Below are 23,340 nucleotides of genomic sequence, written 5' to 3'. Positions count from 1 at the left end.
CTCTTTTTTTAAAAATATTTATTATATGTAAGTACACTGTTGCTGTCTTCAGACACACCAGAAGAGGGCGTCAGATCTCATTATAGATGGTTGTGAGCCACCATGTGGTTGCTGGGGTTTGAACTCAGGACCTTTGGAAGTGCAGTCAGTGCTCTTAACCACTGAGCCATCTCTCCAGCCCCCAGGTTTTATCTCTTGCCATTCATGAGATACTCAAGGAGAGACAAGATGACTCAGAGACTGGGAAGATAGAGTCAGTGACTGATAGTGAAACTAGTGGTAATTTTAGTGCATTCTTAGTCAATTTAAGAACAGTGTTATTGCTGTCACCTGTTGATGCTATGATGAATTTGTACACATTATACCATTGGTTGTAGATGAGTTGACTGTAGAGGGCCTTTAAAGCACATCTGCACACTTCTGGATGGATGTGCAGGGGAAGTCAGGCCAGTGACTTCTGTGATTTTAGGCTAATGAGTTCCATTATAAACCTCCTATAAGCATTCCAAAAAGAAAACTGCATCAGTGAGATGTGTGTCGTGAGGTTGTGAAGCTCGGTTGCTTCTGCTGGGGAAGGGAAGTCGTGGAAGGGTCTCCAGGGGGCTGGGAGGACAGTGCATGGGACTCAGCTGGGAAACAACTAGGGTGATTTCTGAAGAACTAACTGAGGGAGGGAGGGTTCAGACTTGAAGTTTAAATATTGTTTCTCTCCTGTAGCAGAGTTTTATTGATTTGTTTAAAAGGTTCTGTTAATTAATCGTTGACAGAATTCTAAAAACTCTAAATGAATTTAGAAGAGGAAATTTTTTTAAAGATCTCTTTTCCTCCTCTTGTGGCAGATTCTTCAGTTTACTCTTGATTGTGCAGTTGTTCTTTCAAACTGCCGAGTAAGAATCGTGTATTTACCTAATGCTAGCTGGGTCTTGATTGTTACATTATTGCTAATTAGGCCATTATATTCTTGAAACAAAACAAAACCCAAGCCAGGCCTCCTCCTCATTCTCAGGTGTATAACGTTAGCAGGAGCTCGTCCTCCTGTGAAGGGTGATGTGTGAACGCCACTCTGCTCAGCAAACAGTTGTAGTTCTCTGGATAGCTTTAAAAATGGAAGCGTTTAGCCTGGTGGAGGTGGTCCAAGATGTTTAATCCCAGCATTTGGGAGGCGGTTGCAGGCAGGTATCCTGTGAGTTCCAGGCCAGCCTGGTCTACATAGCTAGTTTCAGGCCAGTCAGGATTGCATAGTGAGACCTTGGCTTAAAACAAACAAAACCTAAAAGAATGGTTTTTACCATGAATTTTTTATCTGGATTATGAATACATTGATTATAATTTTTCTCAAATGTTTTATATATATATGTAAATTATTAGGAAGGGATTTTTTTTCCAGGCAGTTTCTTTATTTGCATATAAAAAGCAAGCAAGGCAAGATTTATCAGCTTTAAATTTGAAAAAGAAAACAATTACAAGATAAATTGGCTTTTCTTACCATAACAGATGTAATTTTTTTAAATTTTTTACATTTTGTGTCAGAATTTTAATTTTAGTTGAGGAGGACAGCAGTAAATAGTAATAGTGCGCTAGTGTTTTAGTAGATGGAGTGGCTGCTGCTGCAGGAGGAGGAAGAGGAGGAGGAGGAGGTGGTGGTGGTGGTGGTGGTGGTGGTGGTGGTAAGGAGACAGGCTCTGAGCTGAATTAGAACTAGGAACCAGATTTGCCAGTCCTCACTTGCCTGGGGTTGTGAAATTGGGTTGTGTCCTGCTTTAACAATAATGAAGGTGTTCCGTGTGCCCAGACGGGATGTGGGATGACACCAAAGAAACATCTGTGTCAGCTCTCTAGATGGTGAATATAAAAATGAGCAGTTTATGTTGGCCAAAGGCAGGGGAGACAGGCCACAGCTGAGTTTGTTGAGACACACCCTCCATCACTCCTTTAGTACAGTTTTGTGGCCGGGTGAGAGAAGTCTGCTGCTGGTAGGACAGCTGTGTGTGCCGGTAGACACCGAACACAGGCTGGCAAGGAGGCATGCTTCATGGGCTTCATCTTTTACAACTAAGATTTGTTGTTTGGTCAGAGATGATTAAAAACTCAAAATTTCTTTTGATGGGAATCAAAACAGGAGGCTTAAGGTCTTTTGGGAACTTATACAAAAAGCAGGATATGCCATTGGTGAACTTTTAAAGTGAGAGAGAGATGGGGCATCTAAATAAATAAACATTTACACCCTGTCCAGAGTGTCGTGTTCATGCCAAGGGTGACAGCGAATAGGAAACTTGATGAGGTGAGCAGGAACTTGAGGAGGATGCAGTTGAAGGGCTGTGAGGATGTTTAGTTGTGAGCTCATGATTCTCTGGTTGTAGTCTCCCTGGTGCTAGGATTGTTGATGTCTGCCACTGGGCTCATCTCTTTTAAAGTTTTTTTGTTTTTGTTTGTTTGTTTGTTTGTTTGTTTTAATAAGGGTGGGAAACTTGTGAGCTGATGGAGTGGATTTGGAATATATGGACCAGTGAGTTAGCTCAGTGGGCTAAGGCAGTTGCTGCAAAGCCTGAGTTGAGGTCCCAGGACCTGCCTTTTGGAAGGAGCTAACTGATTGCCATAGCTGTCATCTGACCTCCACAGGATCGAGCCCTCCACCCCCAACAATAAATACATGTAATTAAAAAAGAAAAGAAAAAGAACAGGAGGTTAACATTCCAGGACAAAAAAAGATTGGGGGGACGTTGGAAATGGCCTAGGGGTTTTATATTTTTTAGATAAGTGACTGTGGTTCTGCTGGAAAGTGGAGGGAGTTGTGTGGCTTTGTGGTAACCGAGGGCCAGGGAACCCTTTCCTTTGAGCAGCAGCTACATGTGTAACTGCTGAGAGAGCTTGCGGCTGATGACGGAGGTTGATACAGCACTTTTCCTGGAAATTTTAGCTAACTTACACAAACGTGCTTGCATAAATACACTGTTTTGAAAGTTGAAAGTACTCATTGTTGTTAAGGATGGGAGAGTTTTCTGCAATACTGTGTTGCTGGTGCACTGACAGATTATTCACTTCATTTTTCTCTAGGGTTTGGATTCAGGATTCATCCCCAGTGTCCAAGACTTTGATAAGAAACTTACCGAGGCTGACGCGTACCTGCAGATCTTGATAGAACAATTAAAGGTGTGGCACGGTGTTCTGATGTACAGTAGTAAATGTTACTGACAGACTTAGAAGACGTTACTCGAGGGTAATTTACATCCTTCCAGCAGCTTCAGCAATTTCTAAAGTTGATTCTTTAAAGATCTTTTTCTCTAATTGTATTGATAAATTTATGATCTGTACTTTTGATTATTGAGGGAAAAGCTAAATAGGATATTGTAAGGCCTTGGCTTCACTCTTCCTTTCCTCTTTGTCCCATTTAATTACAATGATAGGTCATGGGAAGAGAAAGAAATCTTCATGAACTTAGGAGACAAAGCAGAAAAAACTCTGGAGTTTAAACAGATACTTTAGGCTACTGCTACTCTTGTATGGCTAGTGTCTCTAACCCCAGGCCTGCGAAGATCACCTGTTTGAGGCTAAGTGTATAGTCCACTACATAATTCCTGCCAGCCTAGGCTACAGAATAAGATCCTATTTTCAAAATTAAAAAATCTTAAAAAAAAAAATCTTATTGGAAGTGCTAGGGAGAAGGCTCCATTGATATGTAAACATGAATGTCTGAGTTGGTTTTCCAGCACTTGTGTCAAAACTGGGCACAGCAGTACATGGCTGTAACCCCTTCCTAACACACACACACACACACACACACACACTCACATACATGGATGCTGCACACATTTTTTTAAAAGTTCAAAAAGTTATGGCTTTAAAGATAGATGGCTCTGACAGTAAAATCACTTGGAAAGAAAGAGGCCTAGCACCTGTGTAACAAGGCAAGCATTGCTATACACGCCTGTAACCACTTCACTGCAGGACACTGCAGGACCGAGACGGGCAGGTCCTGGGAGCTTGCCGGCCAGCCAGCCTACCTATAACAGGCTCAGTGAGAGTTCCTGTGTCACAAAGTGGAGTGTGGTAGAGGAAGACACTGATCTCCTCCTCCAGCCTTCACATGTGCACACATATGCACATGCATTGCAAACATAAACAAAAATTACCTTTTTTGGCTGCAGTCCTACCTACCATACCATTTAGTAGCGTTATCATTAGCAGGTCACACTCATTCACACAGAAGAATGTGATTTGATCCAGAGCCTTGAAAAAAAAAATTATGCTGTGTTAAAAATGCATATGTTAGCCACAGCAGAAATGTTAGAAACCGAGGTTTGCTTTTCTGTTTAGTAAATGTACACAGTGGGATAAAATATCTTTCTACTAAAATGTCTTTTTCATATCCTGTAGCTTTTTGATGACAAGCTTCAAAATTGTAAAGATGATGAACAGAGAAAGGTAACTTCTACAACCTTAATTTTACTTAATTTTTTAAAATTCAAAAGTCTTTTTGGGAAGGTAGTGGAACTCCATCAGTATTTTATTATAATGATATTGTCGGAGCCTTGGGACCTAAGGTGGGCTTCAAATCCCTGTGCTGGGAGAGTGAGGCAGGAAGATCGGGAGTTCATGGCAGGCTTGAACTACCTAGCAGGATTCTATAGAAGATGAAGCAAAATGGATGAGGCATGGAGGCACGTGTCTTTAACCCCGGTACATGAAGCTTTGTGAGCTTGAGGCCCCCATCTCAAAACAACCAGAGTTCAAACCTACCAAACCAAAACCAATATTACTGTTCTACTATGTACTACTGAGATGTACTCTCAAGTGGTGTTATCTAGCAAATTCTCATTTACAGTGTGATAATTCAATAAAAGGATAATATGCAGGTTTTAATATAAATCTGTTTTTACAAGTTTTAGATATCTGGGAGTAAGTTCTTCTCTATCTATGGTGTATTGAAGGTAGAGGGTTATTACATTTCTAGGCTCACACCACTAATCCCAGCACTCAGGAGGCAGAGGCAGGAGGACCGCTGAGTTCCAGGCCAGCCTGGTCTACAGAGTTTGTTTCAGGCCACTCAGAGCTACACAGGGAGACCCTGTCTCAAAATACAAAAACAAACAGAAAGCAGGTAGGAGTTACCAAGCTTCCATTTAGTGACTGTATGAAGAGGATGCAGAGCGGGCAGCAAGAGCAGCCTCCTGCTTCTGTCAGTTCCCAGGGTTCTGTGGGTATTTATAGCTGCCATATCTTTTCTTGCTCAGTTCCTGGTGCAGAATTTTTTTATTCTTATTGTTGTTTTACTTTAGGGAAGGTGATTTATTTTTAAATCATGAAATCTGTAATAAATATAAAATCTGTTTTTAGGAAAGGTGTAAGAATGTTTTATATTTTCTTATAAGTCTTGAATTGCATAAATTTTATGAGTGTTTATCCATAAACTATATGGAATTTTAAATTTAAATAATGGATTTAGATTGAAAACAAAAAGTATTTCCTTCCTATCTTAGTTTTACTGACTTAGAGTAGTATAAGTAAAATAATATTTTAAATGTCTAATTCCTAAAAACAACAATATTTCTTTTTGATTCTCATTATTTTTATTTAAAACTTACTTTTCACAGAAAGTTGAAACTCTCAAAGACACAACAAATGTAAGTTATATATTAAACTCTGATGTCAAATTAGAAGCTGCTTTTAAATGTCTCTTTCTTTAACCTACTGCTGTTAACTAAGAGCAACCAATGTCTCAATTGTTATGGATTTTTATGAGGGTATTTAAGAATTGTGCCAAGGATTTATTATCCCTGTGGTTGAATTGACTACGTCTGCCATCTTACTTGTTTCTGCTCTTACTTCTGTGGTATCTTGGAACAAAAGTGTCTTCCATGTATGGGAAGGTGTGATATCTGTATTAAAAGCAGTGAGTGATGGAGGCAGAAGGATTGGGAGGTAAAGGCCAGCTTCAGCTACATAGAGAGTCTCAAGCCAGCCAGTCTCAAGCTGGAACATTTTTGAGACCTTGTCTCAACAACAACAAGAAAGAGAGGAAGAAAGGTAGGGAGGAAGGAAGGAAGGGAGGAAGGAAGGAAGGGAGGAAGGAAGGAAGGAAGGGAGGGAGGGAGGAAGGAAGGGAGGAGGGAAGGACGGACAGACACAGACAGACAGACAGACAGACAGACAGACAAAAGAAAGGGAAAACAAAAAGGATGGTATGTATAGGTCACAGTTCCATACCCGAGATACTGAGTTAGAAGTGTCTCTGACAGATCAGTTGCACAGACATAAGATGCATGCAGGAGAGGAACTCGGTTGTAAATAACAAAATTCATCTGTTTCTTAAATACCTTACCATGCAGTTTATGCCTGCGTTTTGACCAGTGACTGAAACTGGGACATGGGACTTGGAGGGTTAGAGACATACCTGTACACACTCTCACCTTTAAATACAGGATGATTCAAGCTCCCTTAATCCTTTAAAACATACTTTTAAAGGAGGTTTTAAAAAGTATTTTAAATTTTAAAAACTATTTTAGATCTGCATGTTATGACCAGGTCCCTCATTCTCTGTCCTGGTCTTGCTGGAATTAATAATTGGGTTGCTGCTATTAATATAAAGAATTGAAGTCTAATCAGACTAACATATCTTTCTCTTTGAGAGAATATTTAGTATAAATCAATGTGATGTTCCTTAACAAATCGTAGAATTGGTAATAAATAACTTCTTGTCACACTGTCAGCAAATTAGAACTCACCAGACACACAGAAGAGGGTATTTAATATGTAGACTTCACTCCTTTGTATATTTGAATGGATTTTTAAAATTTATAAGCTCTAATATTATATAACTTTTATTTTCAGCAAGACTCTAAAATCAGTGTTTTGTCTTTATATAGAGCATGGTAGAATCAATTAAACACTGCATTGTGTTGCTACAGATTGCTAAAGTAAGTAAATTTTACGTTTTATTACCTTACAAAGTTTATGACTTTAAAAATTGCATTGAAATTTTTTTTAGTAAACAAAACACTCAGTTCTGAGGCAGTTGTGCAACCTTACCTTTCCACAGTAGCTAACTTGTGGGACGTGTTGTATTGAACAGCTCGTGTGTTGGATGTTATCACACACACGGTTTCCGTGCTCTGGTAATCATTGCTCTAGGCTGGGAAGGCAGAACCCATCCTTTCCTCTTCCCCGTGACTGCAGCTTACATGTCTCACGTACTTCTTTCTTAGAAACCAGGAATTAAGCTTTAGCACAGTTATTTTTCTTATGCATAGGAAAGAGTATAATAGAGATATTTTTGAAATTTGTGTTTGACACAGGTTTTTGTTTGTTTTTGAGGAATATACTGAACTACATTGTTGAACCACTCGTTAATTATTGTTATTCAGACAAAATGGAGAGTGAATTGTTGTGGCTAAAAATAGTAATGTATATCTACTTTTTTTGGAAGCTTTTTGGTATACTGAAATATATAGGCCTGGAATTTTCAGAAAGCGAAATGCACTGAGAATAAGCACTTGGTAAAAATCCTTCTGCCCACCTTTGTATTTGACATCTGTGCATCTGCCTCAACTAGTTGTAGAAGCAGGCAGGGAGACAGCACAGCAGGCAGGCTTGAGAATATTTGATGGCCTGTTTTGACAACAAAAGAAAACTGGGTTTTGTTTGTCCAGTTACAAAATTTCTCTTTTACCTCACATTGCTGGAGACACAGCCTAGGACACAGTTGGAGGTATGAAATTCAGGCTAAGTTTTTGGTTTAGTTTTTCTTGGATCTAAGTTCACATGACTGCATTGAAGGGCACTCACAGATTTGGAGGGGTTGGGGAGCAATTTCACATTCATCAAAAACTGTATCTAGTGTGGTGATGGAGGAACAGTTTAGATTTGGGGGCCAGTTTGGGTAGTCTCGAAGTCATTTGGAACTTTAGATAGCTGAGACTTTGTGTCTAGGCTTCTCCTGTCTCAGTGTCACATGCCATAGCCAAGAAGCATCTTTTAGTTTATTACATGAAGTGAAATGTCCTGTGTGTGCAGCAGTCAGAGGCCAGCCTGTGGGAGTTGATTCTCTGGCATTCTGTCTTCTATTATGTGGGGCTCTGGTCGTCCTTTACCTGCTGACCCTCACCAAGAATGTTTTTGGCGTTCTCTGACTTTGAACTGTATTACAGTTAGAATTTTTACTCAGTTTCTTTCCCACCGTTTCCCGTAATTTAATATTTTGGTCCAGGTTGGCAGGTTTACTTTCCGGGGATTTCAGAAAGAGTGACTTTCTCCTTGTCAGTTCTAGAAGGAAGTTTTATGTTGTTAACACTTTTTGTTTTTGTACAAGCAGAACTTTCAAACCTGTTGGCACCCTGTATGGCTGCATGTTTAAGCTTAGTGTCAGTGTAAATCAGTTGCCTGCTCACACACCCTTGCTTTTCTTTCACATGTGGAGATGACTGCCTGGCATTGAGCCGCCTGTCTCATCTCCTGCCTCAGCTTGATCACACTGTTTCATAGCAGGGGCCTTTGTTGTCTTTGTTTTTCTCTTCAGAGGAGGCCAGCTTTCCTCTCAGTTTCAGGGAACTTTGCTTCTGTTGGGTGGCTCCTCTCACAGGGTAGTCACACTTCAACTTCATTCAGATTTCTGCCACACAAAATGTCTTGACTATCTGTATCACAGTAGTTTCTTTTTCTTCATATCTCGGTATCACTGCCAAGCCTGCATGATGTGCTGTGCTTACTCACACTTACTGTGTTGAACCTCTTGTCTCCTTGAATATGCAGTGGTCTTTATCCACTCAGACTTTGATAACAGAACATCATAGAAATTGGATTAATTCTGGCATTCAGGAGTAATGCTCTTCCCTTTTCAGTGGCTGGTGAGGGACCCTTCTCGGCCTCGAGGCCCTCGCCCTCTGCCTTGAGCCTTGTCTCACAACCTTTCTGTGGTTGTGTGTATAGAGAAAAAGATTCTCTGGTTCTGTTTTTGGCTTGCTTGGTTTTGTCGCTTACATTTGTGTCCGTGTTACCCTTGATTGATGTTTGCTACAGGAGGAGAAAAGGATCTTCTGAATGTCATGAAACTTGGAGTAGATGTTAGAATTTACATACGTATATTATTATATATAAGACATTTCCTCATCAGAGCAGAATGATCTCTTTAACCTTTTTAAAAATACGAATGGTTTAAAAATGCTGAAGTTTATAATTCTAGTCAAAAGTTCTCTCAGATCAGGAGGTGCTCATGCTTATTTGGGTGGCATATTCCCAGATATTGATCGTGCTTATGTATTTAGACAAGTGACAGCCCTTGGGCGTGTCACCATGTGCACCCATGCTGTGCTTGAACTCAGTAGAGTCTCTGGTGTAGGAGTCCTAGATATTTTGCTTTAGAAAACCCTGATCAGCTCTCCAACATAATAGACCAGATATCTATAGCTTATTATAGGCAATAAAGCATTTAAAAGGCTGTATGCTTGTACATATTTCACCATACCTTAAAAGGCAAATGAGCTCTGATTATGAATATCCCATTAGATAGCATATATGAAAGAAACATTTTGAGGGAAATTTTTCAATTGTAGTTTAGGGTTTATTTGATCATATAAAACCCAGAAGTGCTAGATGTTAGAATTAAGTAGTTGTTTTGAGGCAGGGTCACATGTAGCCCAGGCTATCCTCAGACTCAGCTGAGGATGAATTTGGTGACCTGTGTTCTACTTTGCCAGTGTTAGGGCTACAAGAGTACGCAGACAAACACTTTGTGCAGTGTTGAGGACCAAACCCGGATTTCTTGTAAAGCTGAGCTATGTCCCCAACCTCTGGTTTCTGTACACAGAAGTGTATCAATGATAACAGTAATCTCTAACCAAGCACCTTTAAATAGTTAATGGTTTGTTCCTTATTCATCTATCCCTATGCGTGCAACGGCCCACTCAGGTCAGAAGAGAGCATCAGATTCTCTGAAACTGGAGTTCTAGCGGATGCTCAGCACTGAACCTGGGTCCTCTGGAACTGTAGCAAGTGCTCTTAAGCTGAGCCATCTCTCCAGCCCCGGAGTACCTACCTTGAAGATGGCTCACTTACGTAGCTGTGAAGTTGTTGGGAGTAAAGTTCAGCTCCTCCCTGTATTGTTCTCTGTGGCTGCCTGGAACTCTTGATAGTCTATAGGATGCAAGAAGGCAAGGCAGGTTGTAGTGTTGGAAGTCATGCATTTAGTAAGGATAGTCACGAAGGCCCACGTAAGTTCAGCAGTAGAGGGGATATATTTGCCTAACAGCAGACCCATTCTTGGCACATTTGGCCTTCTATATTTCATATTCTTCATGTCAAAAGTTTGTAATCTGAGCAGGAAACCTGATTTTTCTTTCTCTAGTTCTAAATGATTTCTATTTTTAATTTTTCTGTATTAGCATTTCTGAGACTTTAGAGTGTCAACTGTGTAGTTTCCTCAGTTGTTGACCTATGGAGGAAAATATCGATTTGAATTGTGTAGATACTAAATGCGGTTACTCTGAGAGATCTATAACAATATGTATCCTGGACCAAGAGTTCTAGAGCACAGCTGGCTGGCTGGGATAGAGAGCACAGCATTTGGCTGATGAGTTACAACAACAAAGTCAGCAAAGGGAAAGGTACAGAAGCAGCTTCGAGGAAACCTCACATTTTCAAGAGTTCTCCAGTGAAGCCCCATAGGATGTGCTCAGATCCTCCTGTGACAGATCCTTACCAAGCGTGAGAAACACTGTCTACAGGGAAGTTCATTAGAGACCCTGTGCTCCGGTTTTTACTAGAGGCTTGTCAGTAGACACTTCTACCATTCTAGACCATAAGTGAGATCATATTGTTTACACAAGAAGCTCAGTGAGTCTCTCTTTCCTGTTTGATGCTTTGGGCCCTCTTCATACCCTAGTTCTGAGATAACAGTGAGCTGTTTGTAGTGGCTTTTCCAAGAGCTGTCTTAGGTCAGCTGGTACTAGCTGTTTTCTGCATATGCACTTAAACAAGTGCTTGCTGACAGGAGCCTGATAAAGCTGTCTCCTGAGAGGCTCTGCCAATGCCTGACAAATACAGAGGTGGATGCTCACAGCCATCCATTGGACTGAGCACAGGGTCCCCAATGGGGGAGCTAGAGAAAGGACCCAAGAAGCTGAAGGGGTTTGCAGCCCCCTAGGAGGAACAACAGTGTGAACTAACCAATATCCCCAGAGCTCCCAGGGACTAAACCACCAACCAAAGAGTACACATGGTGGGACTCATGGCTCCAGCTGCATATGTAACAGAGGATGGCATAGTCGGTCATCAATGGGAGGAGAGGCCCTTGGTCCTGTGAAGGCTCAATGCCCCAGTATAGGGGAATGCCAGGGCCAGGAAGCAGGAGTGGGTGGACTGGTGAGCAGGGGGAGGGAAGGAGGGGGCTTTAGGAAAGAGGTAACATTTGAAATGTAAATAAAATATCTAATAAAAAAATAATGTCAGATATTCAAATTCTTCCTGATTGACACTGTAGATTTCTGAAAGTTCATATTAATAGGTAAATATTTAGGATATAATTTTTATGTTTAAAACCAAGACCAAAGATTGGCTTCTTTCATTTACATGTATTATCTGCATAATGCAAACTCTAGTAGTTATCCTAGAGCATTGGAGTTATGCTTGCTACTGTGGAGTTATTTATGTTGTCTGTCACACTGCTATGCACCTGGTTATTTATGTTGTCTGTCACACTGCTATGTACCTGGTTTCTCTTTGCATCATTGTTTTGGAATGTCTCCCAGGTGTCTAGTGGAAAAAGTAAAGGCTATAGCTGTTACCGTATCCCATTCTGAGTCTCTCTGATGCCCTCCTTTGGTACTTCATGTCCTAGTTACAGTTTCTACTGCTGTGACAAACACTATGACCCAAGGCATCTTGGGAAGGAAAGGGGGGTTTGTTTCTCTCCATTGCTTGCCCAGCCTGCTTTATTACCACCCAGGACCACTTGCCCGGGTGGTACCACCTACGGTGAGCTACTCCCCCCAACTCCCTGCCCCCATCGGTCATTAATCAAGAATGTGCTCTGCAGACTCACCTGCAGGCACTCAACTCTGAGGAGTTGAGTCTCCTCTTCCCAGATACATCTAGGTTTGTGTCAGTTGGCAGAAACCCTCCAGGACACTGCACTTACATTATGTACTTGAGTGAGACAAGGATTATATTCCTTTTATCTTAAAAACTTGGTTTTAGCAACAAGTATGGTGGTATGCACACCTTTGATCTAACACTTAGGAGGCAGAGGCCGCCTCTGTGAGTCTGAGGACAGCCAGGGCTTGTTAAACGGAGAACCCCTGTCTCAAACAAACAAACAAACTTGGTTTTGTATCCTTAAATACTTTCCTGTATTTTCTCATATCTTCATGAAAACTCTGAAATAGGGGGCTGGAGAGACGGTTCAGCGGTTAAGAGCACTGGCTGCTCTTCTAGAGGTCCTGAGTTCAATTCCCAGCAACCACATGGTTGCTCACAACCATCTATAGTGAGATCTGGTGTCCTCTTTTGGCCTGCAGGCATGCATACATGCATGCATGCAGAATTCTGTATGCATAATAAATAATCTTTTTTTTAAAAACCCTCTCAAATAGGTATGATTTTACATGCGTGACCATGAAGAAACCCAAGAAAAATAGTTCTCTGAGGCTGCAGATTTCTAAAAAGTACATTAATTATATTATATAAGCTTAACTTTGAACATACTTAGAGGTTTTTTGTTTCCTCCAGTTTCTCTCAGTATGTTCTTCTTCCAGAGATCTCTGATGGCTTCCTAGATGGTACTAAACCAGGTGATGCTCTCTCATCCCTGCAGATGAGGCCATCCTGTGAGACTACTACACTGTTGATGTGTGTGTTGGACAGAGTCTGATAGAGGGCAAGTGGGAAGGAGGAGCCCAGAACAGAAGAGTCCAGGGTAGTTATCTAAGAGAGTGAAGTGTGTGGGGCAGCATTGATTGGGAGCTCACCTCCAGCACAGTATCAGTCCAGCGCTGACAGTGATGCTGCCTGTGGGCATGGAGGTAGAGTTCACTTAGTAAAGTATCTGCCACACATGCACCGGTCCCTGGGGACCATCCCCAATTGCCTGTAAACCTGGTGTGTAATTGGAGGTAGGAAGATCAAGAATTCAGGGTCATCGTTTTAGTCCAGCCTAGGACCCATGAGACCCTGTTTCAAAATCCAAACAAACAGGCCAAAAAACCCTGTAACCAAGTTATTGATAGAGTAGGTGAATTAACATACATAAAATACTTGCCAGGTAGTATTAGTTGTTACGTCATCATCCCATGCATACAACTGTTCAGGTTATTGAGACAAAAATTAGAATGTATGATTCTGAAAAGCAGATCTGTGAGTCCTGCTCATCGTTGATTTTTCAGATACTGTTTTACATAATGGTCATACGTGTAAATGGGAGTAGAATTAGGAATGGGGAAGAGTTGGCATAGCTTAGTAAAATGGAAACTTAGAAAATTTGAGTCTTCATCCTTACTTCTATTAGCGTATCTGTAAGTAGTAGGGTGCCTCACTGAGCCTGTGGCACGTACTGTGGTCAAGGCCTCTGGAAGGGACTGTCAAAGTACTGTTCTTCCCTCCTGTTGGTTGCCTCACCATGGTAGAATTGTGTCTGGTTAAGAATGAGCATACGGGGGGGGGGGGGGCTCCATGGAAGCAGAGAAGTCGCGTTCTCATGTCATTGCTTACCTAGTAAGAGAAGCTTTCTTGTTAGGAAAAGTACACACGCCATTACTAAAATGTGAGAATGAAGTTAATATCTTTAACATTTTTCCTTAAGGACCAGAGTAATGCGGAGCAGCACGCAGATGGAATTATAGTAAGTCTAATGCAGTCTTTGCTCCTTTGCTCCTGCAGGGCCTTATAACCAGCCTGCCAGGAGCAGCCTGAGTCTGTTCACTTCTCAACGCAAACTCCTCTCTTCACATGCTCACTGCTTCTTGTTTTTATCTTGCAATCTTCCTTGAGCTCCTAACGTTGGCCATCTTTCAACAATCATTTGGAGGGGAAACGGCAGTCTTAAAATTGTTCTAAGTATTGGTTCTGCGACTGAGTCACTTTGCATGTGTCAACTTGAAGGGTTAATTAACTTTCATGATGCGTCTCTCACTAAGCTGCATTGCTTATGAAACATTGTCTCAGATGAAAGGGGGAGTGTGTGCAATATCAGAACAGACCTTCATCCATTAAAAATGTTTATATGTTCCCCTCTGTTTCCTGTTTGGACTTGTTATTAGGACCATGTTGCATAATGTATTCTTGGTAGAACATGGAACATGGATTCTTGGACATAGCTATTCTTTCTTCAGCTTTTTACCTTTCAATTACTCTTTAACATTTCATTTATAAATAAGAAAAATTTATGGCAAGATTTCTCAGCTGGTAATCAAAGATTTTAATGCTTTATAGTTGGAAGGCTGGGAGCCTGCCCTGAAGGTATGAGGGCCAGAGTTTGGATTCACTACACCCACCTGAAAGCCAGGGATGGTGGCAGGCACCTATAGCCTTGCACTGGGAGTAGGGGAGAGACCTAGTGAGAGAGGAAAGCAACCACTGTTGGCTTCTGGCCTCTGTGTATAGGAACAGAGCATGCACGCGCGCACACACACACACACATACAGATACACACACACAGACACAGAGAGAGAGAGAGAGATACTCACTATATATACACACATAAATAAGCCACAGGCTGTAGTTTAATAGTTGTACTGACCTGTGTTGACTAGTCCTAAAGTTGAGCTGTGGATGTCATTCCATTGACAGTTCTTGCTTAGCAGGCATGGAGCCCTGGGTTTGATTTTTTTTTTTTTCCCAGCAGCACATCAACTAGATGTAGTGGTGACACTTGTGATGTTAGCTCTCAGGAAGCAGAAGCAGGAGGATCAGGGGTTCATCAGTACAGTAGGGAGTCTGAGGCCAGCCCAGCCTCCAAGAGATTTATCTCAAGAGAGAAGCAGAAACTATTCTTAAAACAGTAAGCAGCCTCTTTATCCTGAAGCTCAGTGTCAACTCGTCTAAGATCCAGAGATGACATGTTAGAACCTTGACAACCTTATCATGCCTGGGGCAGGGAGGAGTGAGCTTGTTGACTTTATGTCTAGTCACCAACTGAGACTCTTGAGTTACTCGGCTGCTCCAGTCTCAGTACTGACATGTGTAACAACCTGAAGGGTTTTTATGCCTGCCTGTTGGTGTAAGGTACAGTAGACACATTCAGTAGCTATGCACTTTGTCTATTTTATTTACACATTGCTTTGGCATGGATTCATTAATGTCCCAACAGATTACAGTTGAGGGTTACTTGTTGTATAAACATCCTTCTAAAAGGAAGTTGTAGAATGACTTTTTTTTAGCTAAAATTGGTATCTTAAGATAAACATAGGCGGGGGCTGGAGAGATGACCCAGTGAGTGGTTAAGAGCACTGACTGCTCTTACAGAGATCCTGAGTTCAATTCCCAGCAACCACATGGTGGCTCACAATCATCTGTAAAGAGATCCGATGCCCTCTTCTGGTGTGACTGAAGACAGCTACAGTGTACTCATATACATAAAATAAATAAATCTTTAAAAAAAAAGATAAACATAGGCAAAACAAGAAAAGGTAAATTTTTAATCTATGTGCTATCAAAAAGGCAAAATTACAACAGACTTTATTATAGATCTAATTAGTTTATCTGTGATTCATAGACTTTGAAGTCTCTATTTAAGAAGGATGGGCTCTACAAGACAGTGTCAGAAATAGTGAGTTTTATAAGGTGACAGGCACTGGACAACACTGATTACAACCTCTAGTTATTTTTCTTATAATCTGGATCAAAGCAGACTCAGGCAAGCTTGAATTTCCTCTGAAGGGGAGGAAGTGACCAGTTTCAGCATCTGCCTGTTTCCTTGGCATTTCAGTTGGATCGGGTGGCACTGAGCCTGGCTGAGTCCATTTGGTCTTGCTCCATTTGAGGCCTCGTGCAAGGAGCTCAGTCCAAAATACCAACTTTTCCTATTTTTTTAGAAATCCGGTTTATTTTTGTTTTTGTGGTACTGGGGATTGAGCCTAGGGCTTTACATATCTAACAAGCTCCTTACCATCGAGCTGTGTTCCCCAGCCATCGTTTCTACCTGTTGCACTTAGGACCGGATCTCACTTAAGTTGTGCTTGAATTCAGTCTGTAAGCTCTTATAGGCCCTGAGCTTGGGATCCACTTGCCTCCATTTTCCAAGTAGCTGGGATTATAAGCTACTGCCAGTGGATTAGACTAAATTCCCATGATTTGTTTTGTAATGCAAAGAAGTTTAAAGGTTTTTGTAAAATTTGTTTATTTGACAAGCCCACTATTAGAATATTTCAACTGGAAGAAAGATTTCATCTAAAAGTTGAATTCTAGTCCCTGATTCTCAAGGGTATTTCATTGACTCTTCAATGGGAAGGATAATACATTTTCATTCATGTGGATCAGAGTTTTGGTGAAGGAAATTTTCCCTTGTTTAAGTCTTGGCTACTGTCCTGGGATGGAGCCTGGGCCTTACACATGCTAGGCGAATACTCTACCACTCAGCTGCAACCCAGTCCTTTGTGCCACACCAGGAACTAATTCATTCACAGAACAGCTGCAAGGCTCATCGGAGCTTCCTAAGTTACTAAAACGAATTCCAGTTGTGAGTATAGACTCCTAAGGTAGTGATCACAAGCCGTTAGTGCGGTGGTTCTCAACCTTCACAATGCTGCAGCCCTTTAATGCAGTTCCTCGTGCTATGGCACCCCAACCATGACTGTTTCTTGGAGATGGCCGTTTTTCAAGAGGCCATGAACCACAGGTTGAGAACTGCCGCAGTAGCGGCTGTGTAATTCCGGCTCTTGTGTTTTATCCATGGGGAAAACTGAGGCCCAGAGAGGATGAGGGGCTTAAGGAGTTTAAGCAATTATTCAAGAAATTAGAGTTCCAGGTCTCTGTTTTAGTACATTCCCTAACTCACTTTACTGGAATCCTTGCTTGCTTATTAAGGGTTCTTTTCATGGTGCCATTTGTAATTGTCCTTCGGTTTTCAGTTAATATCTATGGCAACTAGAATCAGAATTCTTATTTTCAAATTATTTAAGAAAATAAAATTGAGCAGCTTTTTAAAATAGGGAAAGGTTTTGTGCCTGAAAATAATTTGGACATTAAATGACAATACTAAAAAAAGAGAAATCCGGTTACCATGCACAGACCCACCGTGAGGTACATCATGCTGTCAGATTAATGTCTTGGTTTGGAATCAGAGAAATCTACATTCTTGTCCTTGCCCTAACATTGCTGTCACATGGCTGAGCACCCAGCCCTATTATGTCCTCAATGAAGGCTTCAACATACCCAGTCCAAGGCAGCACATGGTGGAGTTTATAGCCAGGCGCCATAATTAGACATGGTGTGTGGTGCTGTGTGCTGCTCAGTGCTGGGCAGGAGGTGAGGTTGGGCCAGTGCCGACTGTCATCCGGTGACCGGTGCGGTGTTAGTGGCATGCCCTGGAGAGCTAAGAGTTGGGAGTGCGGAGTTGGACTGTTGTGGTTGTTTGGCTTTCTTACCCTGCAGGTTTCTCATTTAGCTTCCTGCTGTGACAGTGAGTCAATCATTTTCTTCCTGTCTATGCTCTCGGGAGAAACTCTTATCCCTCTGTAGAAAAAGATACATCTCCCCTCTGCACTTTGACCAATTACCTAATTCCTATCCTATGGATTTTGCTGTTGGAAATGTGGCTTTTTATTTGTTTGGGTGGGTCAGCATGAAAGGACATCTAATTAAAAATAACTCTGCTGTGTTTCTTATCTCAGAGTACTATTAATCCTGTAGATGCAATATACCAGCCTAGTCCCTTGGAACCTGTGATCAGCACAATGCCTTCCCAGACTGCCTTACCTCCAGGTACAGTATTTGGAACCATGTTTCACAGAGTAATAGATAAGAAAAACTTAATTTGATAATCACAGTAATCCTAGAGTTTCTATATATTTTGAAAATAGTAGCAGTCACAAAATAATATAGCTGGAAATGAGCTGGGAGAAGAAGAAAGTATCTTGAGTGATGTTTTGAAGTAGAAGGAAGGAGGTTTGGTTTTCAGAGGTAGTAGACAGCATAGCAGTGAAGGTGCAAGTCTACTGGTAGCACTGAATTCTGTGACTCTGAATTCATAGACACCAAGAAAAATTGATACTGCTGACTTAGTTAATATGTAAATGTGGGGTACTCTTTTTAATTCTGAACAATATAAATATTTTACCACAGTGGATGTTAATGAAAAAGGGAATATGTGTGAAGTGTAAGATGCTACTAGTTGAGAGGAGAATAATTAGTACAATTTAAAGGAAATAAAATTAACGAAAGCCAGGCATATTGGCTCTTACCTATGGTCTCAGCATGTAGGAACCTGAGGTAGGAGGATCCCCAAGAGTTGAGGCTAACCTGAGTTGAGTGAGATCTTTTCTCAAAAATCTGTTAGTTACACCATATGTCTCTGTGTTTTCAAATGATAGTAAGGCCAGAGATTATACCTTTGTAAAGATACCATGTGAAGTCTTATATGAATTTCTAATCCTTCAGAAAATAAGCTTGTTATTACTTAGCATTGATGAGGGGGAGGGCTCTGTCTGATCTTCTGTGGTTTGAGTTTCAGAAGCACTGTTGTGCTGGGTGTTGGCTATCCTGGCTGGCTCTGCTGATGCTCAGAGTGTCAGGGACTGAGAGGCTGGAAGGCATAAAGAGAAACATGAATTTGAATTACTGTAGAAAAATTCATATGTCAGAGTTTTATATTCTAAATAGTTGAAGCTATTGAGTATATGTTTGGCTGTTCTTCTAACTTATTTCACATATTCAAATCTAGAACCCGCTCAGTTGTGTAAGTCAGAGCAGCGTCCATCTTCCTTACCTGTTGGACCTGTGTTAGCTACCTTGGGACATCATCAGACTCCAACACCAAATAGCACAGGTACAGATCTGGGTAACCTTCACTTCTTATAGCTTTCTATTAACATGCGAGATTTATGTTTGGCTCCCAGTAGGGAAAAGGATGAGGGACTGTAATAGCTGCTGACATTAGCAATAACTTAGTTTTTCATTGCAGTCTACCTTAAAGTGGGTAGTTTTGTAATTGAGCCAAGAGTATTAGTAATTATAATTTAATTTTTTAATATAGGGCTTTGTTTGTGTACCCTCTGCTTGGGCTTCTGATTGAATCTTTTTTTAAAAAAATAAATTGCTCACTTGAGACTCGCACACTGTCTCATGGACAAGGAGTGTGACAGTGTAGGAGTGCAGAGATTGGAAGTAGGAAGGCCTGGCGACGCTCTCGTTCATGTGTTGTGTGTCCACCTACACTGTCACTTTGTCCTGACCACAGTGGAGTCGTCTGCTTCTGTGACTGGCTCTCAGCAGAGAGGCAAGCACTCCCCTTCTTATGTGGTCACCTCGGGATATTAAGTGTTTGCCACTGACATAGGTGATCCCAGGGTTTTCCTATAGGGCAGTGAGTCACTGCTCACCTTTGATCCATGTACTTTTTAGGAAACATTTATCAGTCTCACTTTTGTAGTCTTAAATATGTCATTTTAATTTACATTTTATTTATAGTCATCTTTACCCTTTCTATGATATACAGGGCTACACCCATGTTAGGTACTAGATTTATTTTTTGTTTTAAAGTTAATTAAATTTGCATCTTGTTAACTGTAGAACCAGACACAAGAAAATGAACTTAGAACTTTTGACTCTGTTAAATGAGGACGTTTAAAGAGTATATATAGGTCCTGGTGAGCAAGTGGGACCCTGACATTTCTTGTCACTACCCAGACACTTCCTTAGTGGAACTTTTCTGTGTAACAGTGAAAATTGATCATGTGTGTCTTAGCCCATATTAAATTTTGGGGCAGTGAGTAATGTTATACTTGGGTTTTTTTCATATTTAACAGCACAAATGCCTTCTAAACTCTGAAGAAAAAAATAGGAGTCAGCAGTAGTTCTTTCACTTGGGAAATGCTAATAAACAGTTTTAGTCATGAGATTCAAGGGTTTTTGGCTTTTGTGTTTCATGAACTCTGTCTTACCTTGCTTAAAGGTAGAACCTGTAGGCATGTGATGTGGCTCTCAGCTGCCATGCCTGCATAGGGAAGCTGGTGCAGGGATTGCTGCAAGTTTGAGGCTAGCTGGATCCATATACTGAGTTACAGGCCAGCCAGGGCTACAGAAGGAAAAAAATTAACCTATGAACTTTGTTTATTCATTTGTTTCATATGATGTGATTATGATCAGATTGTAAAGGGGCCAGAATTTCTCCACTTGGAAATACATAAAACTGGTTAATAAATGAAAGTATAAGGAACATTTCTGTATGTCAGCCAGTTTTCATATAAAGTATTTTCAGAGGGTGAGGATTATCTTCTGATAATTATTTCTGAAGAAGGTACTAAAAAGTATCTTAACATTTATAGTTGGATTTAAGGAGATTAAAAATTATGTTAGTTTATGCTTTCTGTCTTGTTTTCATTCTAACTTCCCTATCTTCTCCATCTTTTTTTCCTTCTCTAGCATAGAAAAAAAATCTTTCCTTTAACAATAAGTCATGTTGAAATCTTAATACTTGGGCTTGCAGTTTACATTCACATCCATTTTCTCATGTTTTCCATTATATGGTCACAGACATAAGTTGCCTGTTAATTGTTGTGATTCACGGTCTTTTTTTTCCTGTTCTAACACGAGTATTTTGGTCCCTTTTTTGCTGCTGAGGAACAGAGAATTTAGTTATTTGGCAAGGCACGTTAACCTTTGGAATTTCTATAATAAGCTTTACTTGAGCTAACAAGCCATTTTGTCTAAAAGGGTCTTCGTGAACCTGGTGCAAAGACTAGCTGGTTGGTTTATTTTTATTAACTGAACTGAGATACAAGAACAGGCTAAACGTCTAGAGGTAGATCTTCATTTGCTTCTGTTACTGCTGTCTTTGTTTTCTTGTTAGTTGCTGTTTTTGACAGGGTGTCTCTTCATAGTTGTGGGTAGCCCATAACTGGCTGTGTAGACTGGCCTTGACTTCACAGAGACATCCTGCCTCTGCCTCTCAAGTGCTAGGAGCAGAGGCCACACCATCATGCCTGGGTTCTTTGGCTTCTGATTGGCAGCAATAGCAGTAACCGAACTTGAGCATCCACCAGGCATCTGTGTTAGACTAGTTACAAGTAACGTGTCGGCCATGAGACAGTAGGCGAGTGTCCCTGTGTGTTCTTACTCATTACTGGACAGTGTAGCAAGCATGCAGAGACCAGATGGTAGTCTTCCCTCTGGCTCTCTCAGTTCTGCCGGCTTTAGTTAGAGTCTGTTGTTAGAAGATGCTCTTGCGGTCTTCCTTGTCTGCATGCTTCCCTTAGTAGCTCTGTTTTATCTCTGCTCTGAGCCATGTGCACCTGACTTAGGTTTAGGAAGAAGGGCGAGGATGCTGTGTACCCAGGACTTTGTGGACAGGTTTTCCATTTTCTGTGGTGAGTGGCTTGAAGACTGACTATGCGTGGTGTCCAGGCAGTATCTAGTGGTCATGCAGTCTTGCCTTTCCATTGCTGTTGGTATCTTAGTGTATGGTATGAAGAGCCATGGCTCCCATTGGTACTGCTATCTCTTGTGGGATGCCAAACACCAGCATGTGTGCAATCAGAAGAACTCCTTACTACTACAGAACACAAGTTAATCTTAAGTCACAGTGTGGAGATACAGAATTTTTCCCGTTTGTTTAAAAGGTTATATCCAGGCTGTGGGTGTTACTGCTCAGTGGGAGGATTTTTTTTTTTTTTTTTTAGTATGTGTGAATCCCTGGAATCAGTGTTCAGTACTATAAAATGAATAAAGAAAAAAGGCTGTGTTCCCAGCCTGTTTCACAGTTGCCCTTCTTGTTTTCATTGTCTGATTTAACCACTGGTTAAAAAATAAGGTGCAGTCAGTCTTGACTTTAGAGTGTTCTGTTGTGGGCCCATCTCCCTAACTACTACCGTTTTCCCTAATTGAAACCTTTGACTCGTAGGCAGTGGGAACTCACCACCTAGCAGCAGTCTGACTCCTCCCAGCCATGTCAACTTGTCTCCAAATACAGTCCCAGAGTTCTCTTACTCTAGCAGTGAAGATGAGTTCTATGATGCTGATGAATTCCATCAAAGTGGCTCGTCCCCAAAGCGCTTAATAGAGTAAGTATGTGAATAATGTACGTATTCAAATTTAAAAGATGTGGCCTTCAGACCACTGTTAGTGAGACACTTGCCTTCTGAAGGCTTATTCATCAGTCAGTTCTGTGACAGTTTTGACTTGTACTCCTGATTTAATAGTACAAACTGAATAAATAGCATCAGGTTTGGTAATGTGCCGGCAATGTTAGATTAGCTCTGTATATTTCTGTAGTGGCACTGCCATCAGGAAAGAGTCACATCTCATATGTTTGTATAGGAATGAGGATATCTAACAACTAAAAACTGGAATTTTATTGGGTGGAGGAATGGCATGGTGTCTTAGTCGTTTTGGGTGATTGTAGACTGGAAGCTTATAAATAATAGGATTTTATTTCTCATAGTGCAGTCCAAAATCTGGTTGCTGGCAGATGTGTTTTGTGCTAGGAGGCTTGCTTTCTGTTTCACAGCTAACACCATCCTGTAATGTTCTCTTGTGGTGGAAGGCACAGCAGAGCTCTGGAGCTTCTAGTCTGTGTACCGAGTTATTACCTCCTGACTGGTTGCCACTCAGAGGCTGTACCTCTTACTACTGCCCCACTGGCAACTCCAGTTTCAGCATTAGAATTTAGAAACAAGGTTGGAAAGAGATCTCGGGAGTTAAAAGCACTGGCTGCTCTTCCAGAGGATCCAGGTTTGATTCCCAGCACCCACATGGCAGCTTACATCTGCTTGTAACTTCATTTCCAGGGAATTCAGTGCTGCCTTCTGCTCAGTAGGGTAATGCATACATGTAGGACATACACGCTTACACAGCCATATATAACTACATAAATGTTCACACCATGGCATGCATGCATTATGGTTATATATAGGAAACCATGGGACACATTCGGGTGTTGGGCTAGGGAAGGCTTCCCAGAGAAGAGAGAGAATGTGATTCTGAGGTGTGATGAGGTTAAGTATAGGGAACAGACCTGGAGATGAGAAGAGGAAGAATGGGCAAGCTGAACCCTGTTAGAAAGCTGTGACAGTGGATTGGCAAATGGACAAGCAGTCCTGGGAACAGTCAGCAGCACTGCTTCCTGACCCGTTGGCCTTACAGAAAGCTGTGAGGATGGGAGCCTGTGCTCACCGCTGCCCACAGTGTCTTCAGTTTAAATGA

At 41.2% G+C, this 23,340-nt stretch overlaps 1 protein-coding gene across 10 annotated transcripts in view; it reads left to right on the top strand.

The window, feature by feature from the left end:
• Osbpl9 (oxysterol binding protein like 9) overlaps window positions 1–23,340 on the top strand; it is a 143,283-nt gene that overhangs the window by 102,494 nt on the left and 17,449 nt on the right. For 6 of the 10 annotated variants that reach the window (XM_021159244.1, XM_029476196.1, XM_029476200.1 and 3 more), the window contains 8 exons: window positions 3,055–3,150; window positions 4,375–4,422; window positions 5,592–5,621; window positions 6,864–6,914; window positions 13,787–13,825; window positions 17,814–17,904; window positions 18,863–18,967; window positions 22,040–22,199. In XM_021159244.1, the coding sequence (XP_021014903.1) occupies window positions 3,055–3,150; window positions 4,375–4,422; window positions 5,592–5,621; window positions 6,864–6,914; window positions 13,787–13,825; window positions 17,814–17,904; window positions 18,863–18,967; window positions 22,040–22,199 (620 nt within the window). The remainder of the gene's footprint in view (window positions 1–3,054; window positions 3,151–4,374; window positions 4,423–5,591; window positions 5,622–6,863; window positions 6,915–13,786; window positions 13,826–17,813; window positions 17,905–18,862; window positions 18,968–22,039; window positions 22,200–23,340) is intronic. The other 4 variants (XM_021159245.1, XM_021159247.1, XM_029476197.1 and 1 more) reach the window with 1 other exon arrangement.

Source organism: Mus caroli, chromosome 4 (assembly GCF_900094665.2).
Source record: "Mus caroli chromosome 4, CAROLI_EIJ_v1.1, whole genome shotgun sequence".
Taxonomy (NCBI): domain Eukaryota; kingdom Metazoa; phylum Chordata; class Mammalia; order Rodentia; family Muridae; genus Mus; species Mus caroli.
Note: the sequence above shows the minus strand (reverse complement) of the source record. Positions and strands in the feature narration are given on the sequence as shown.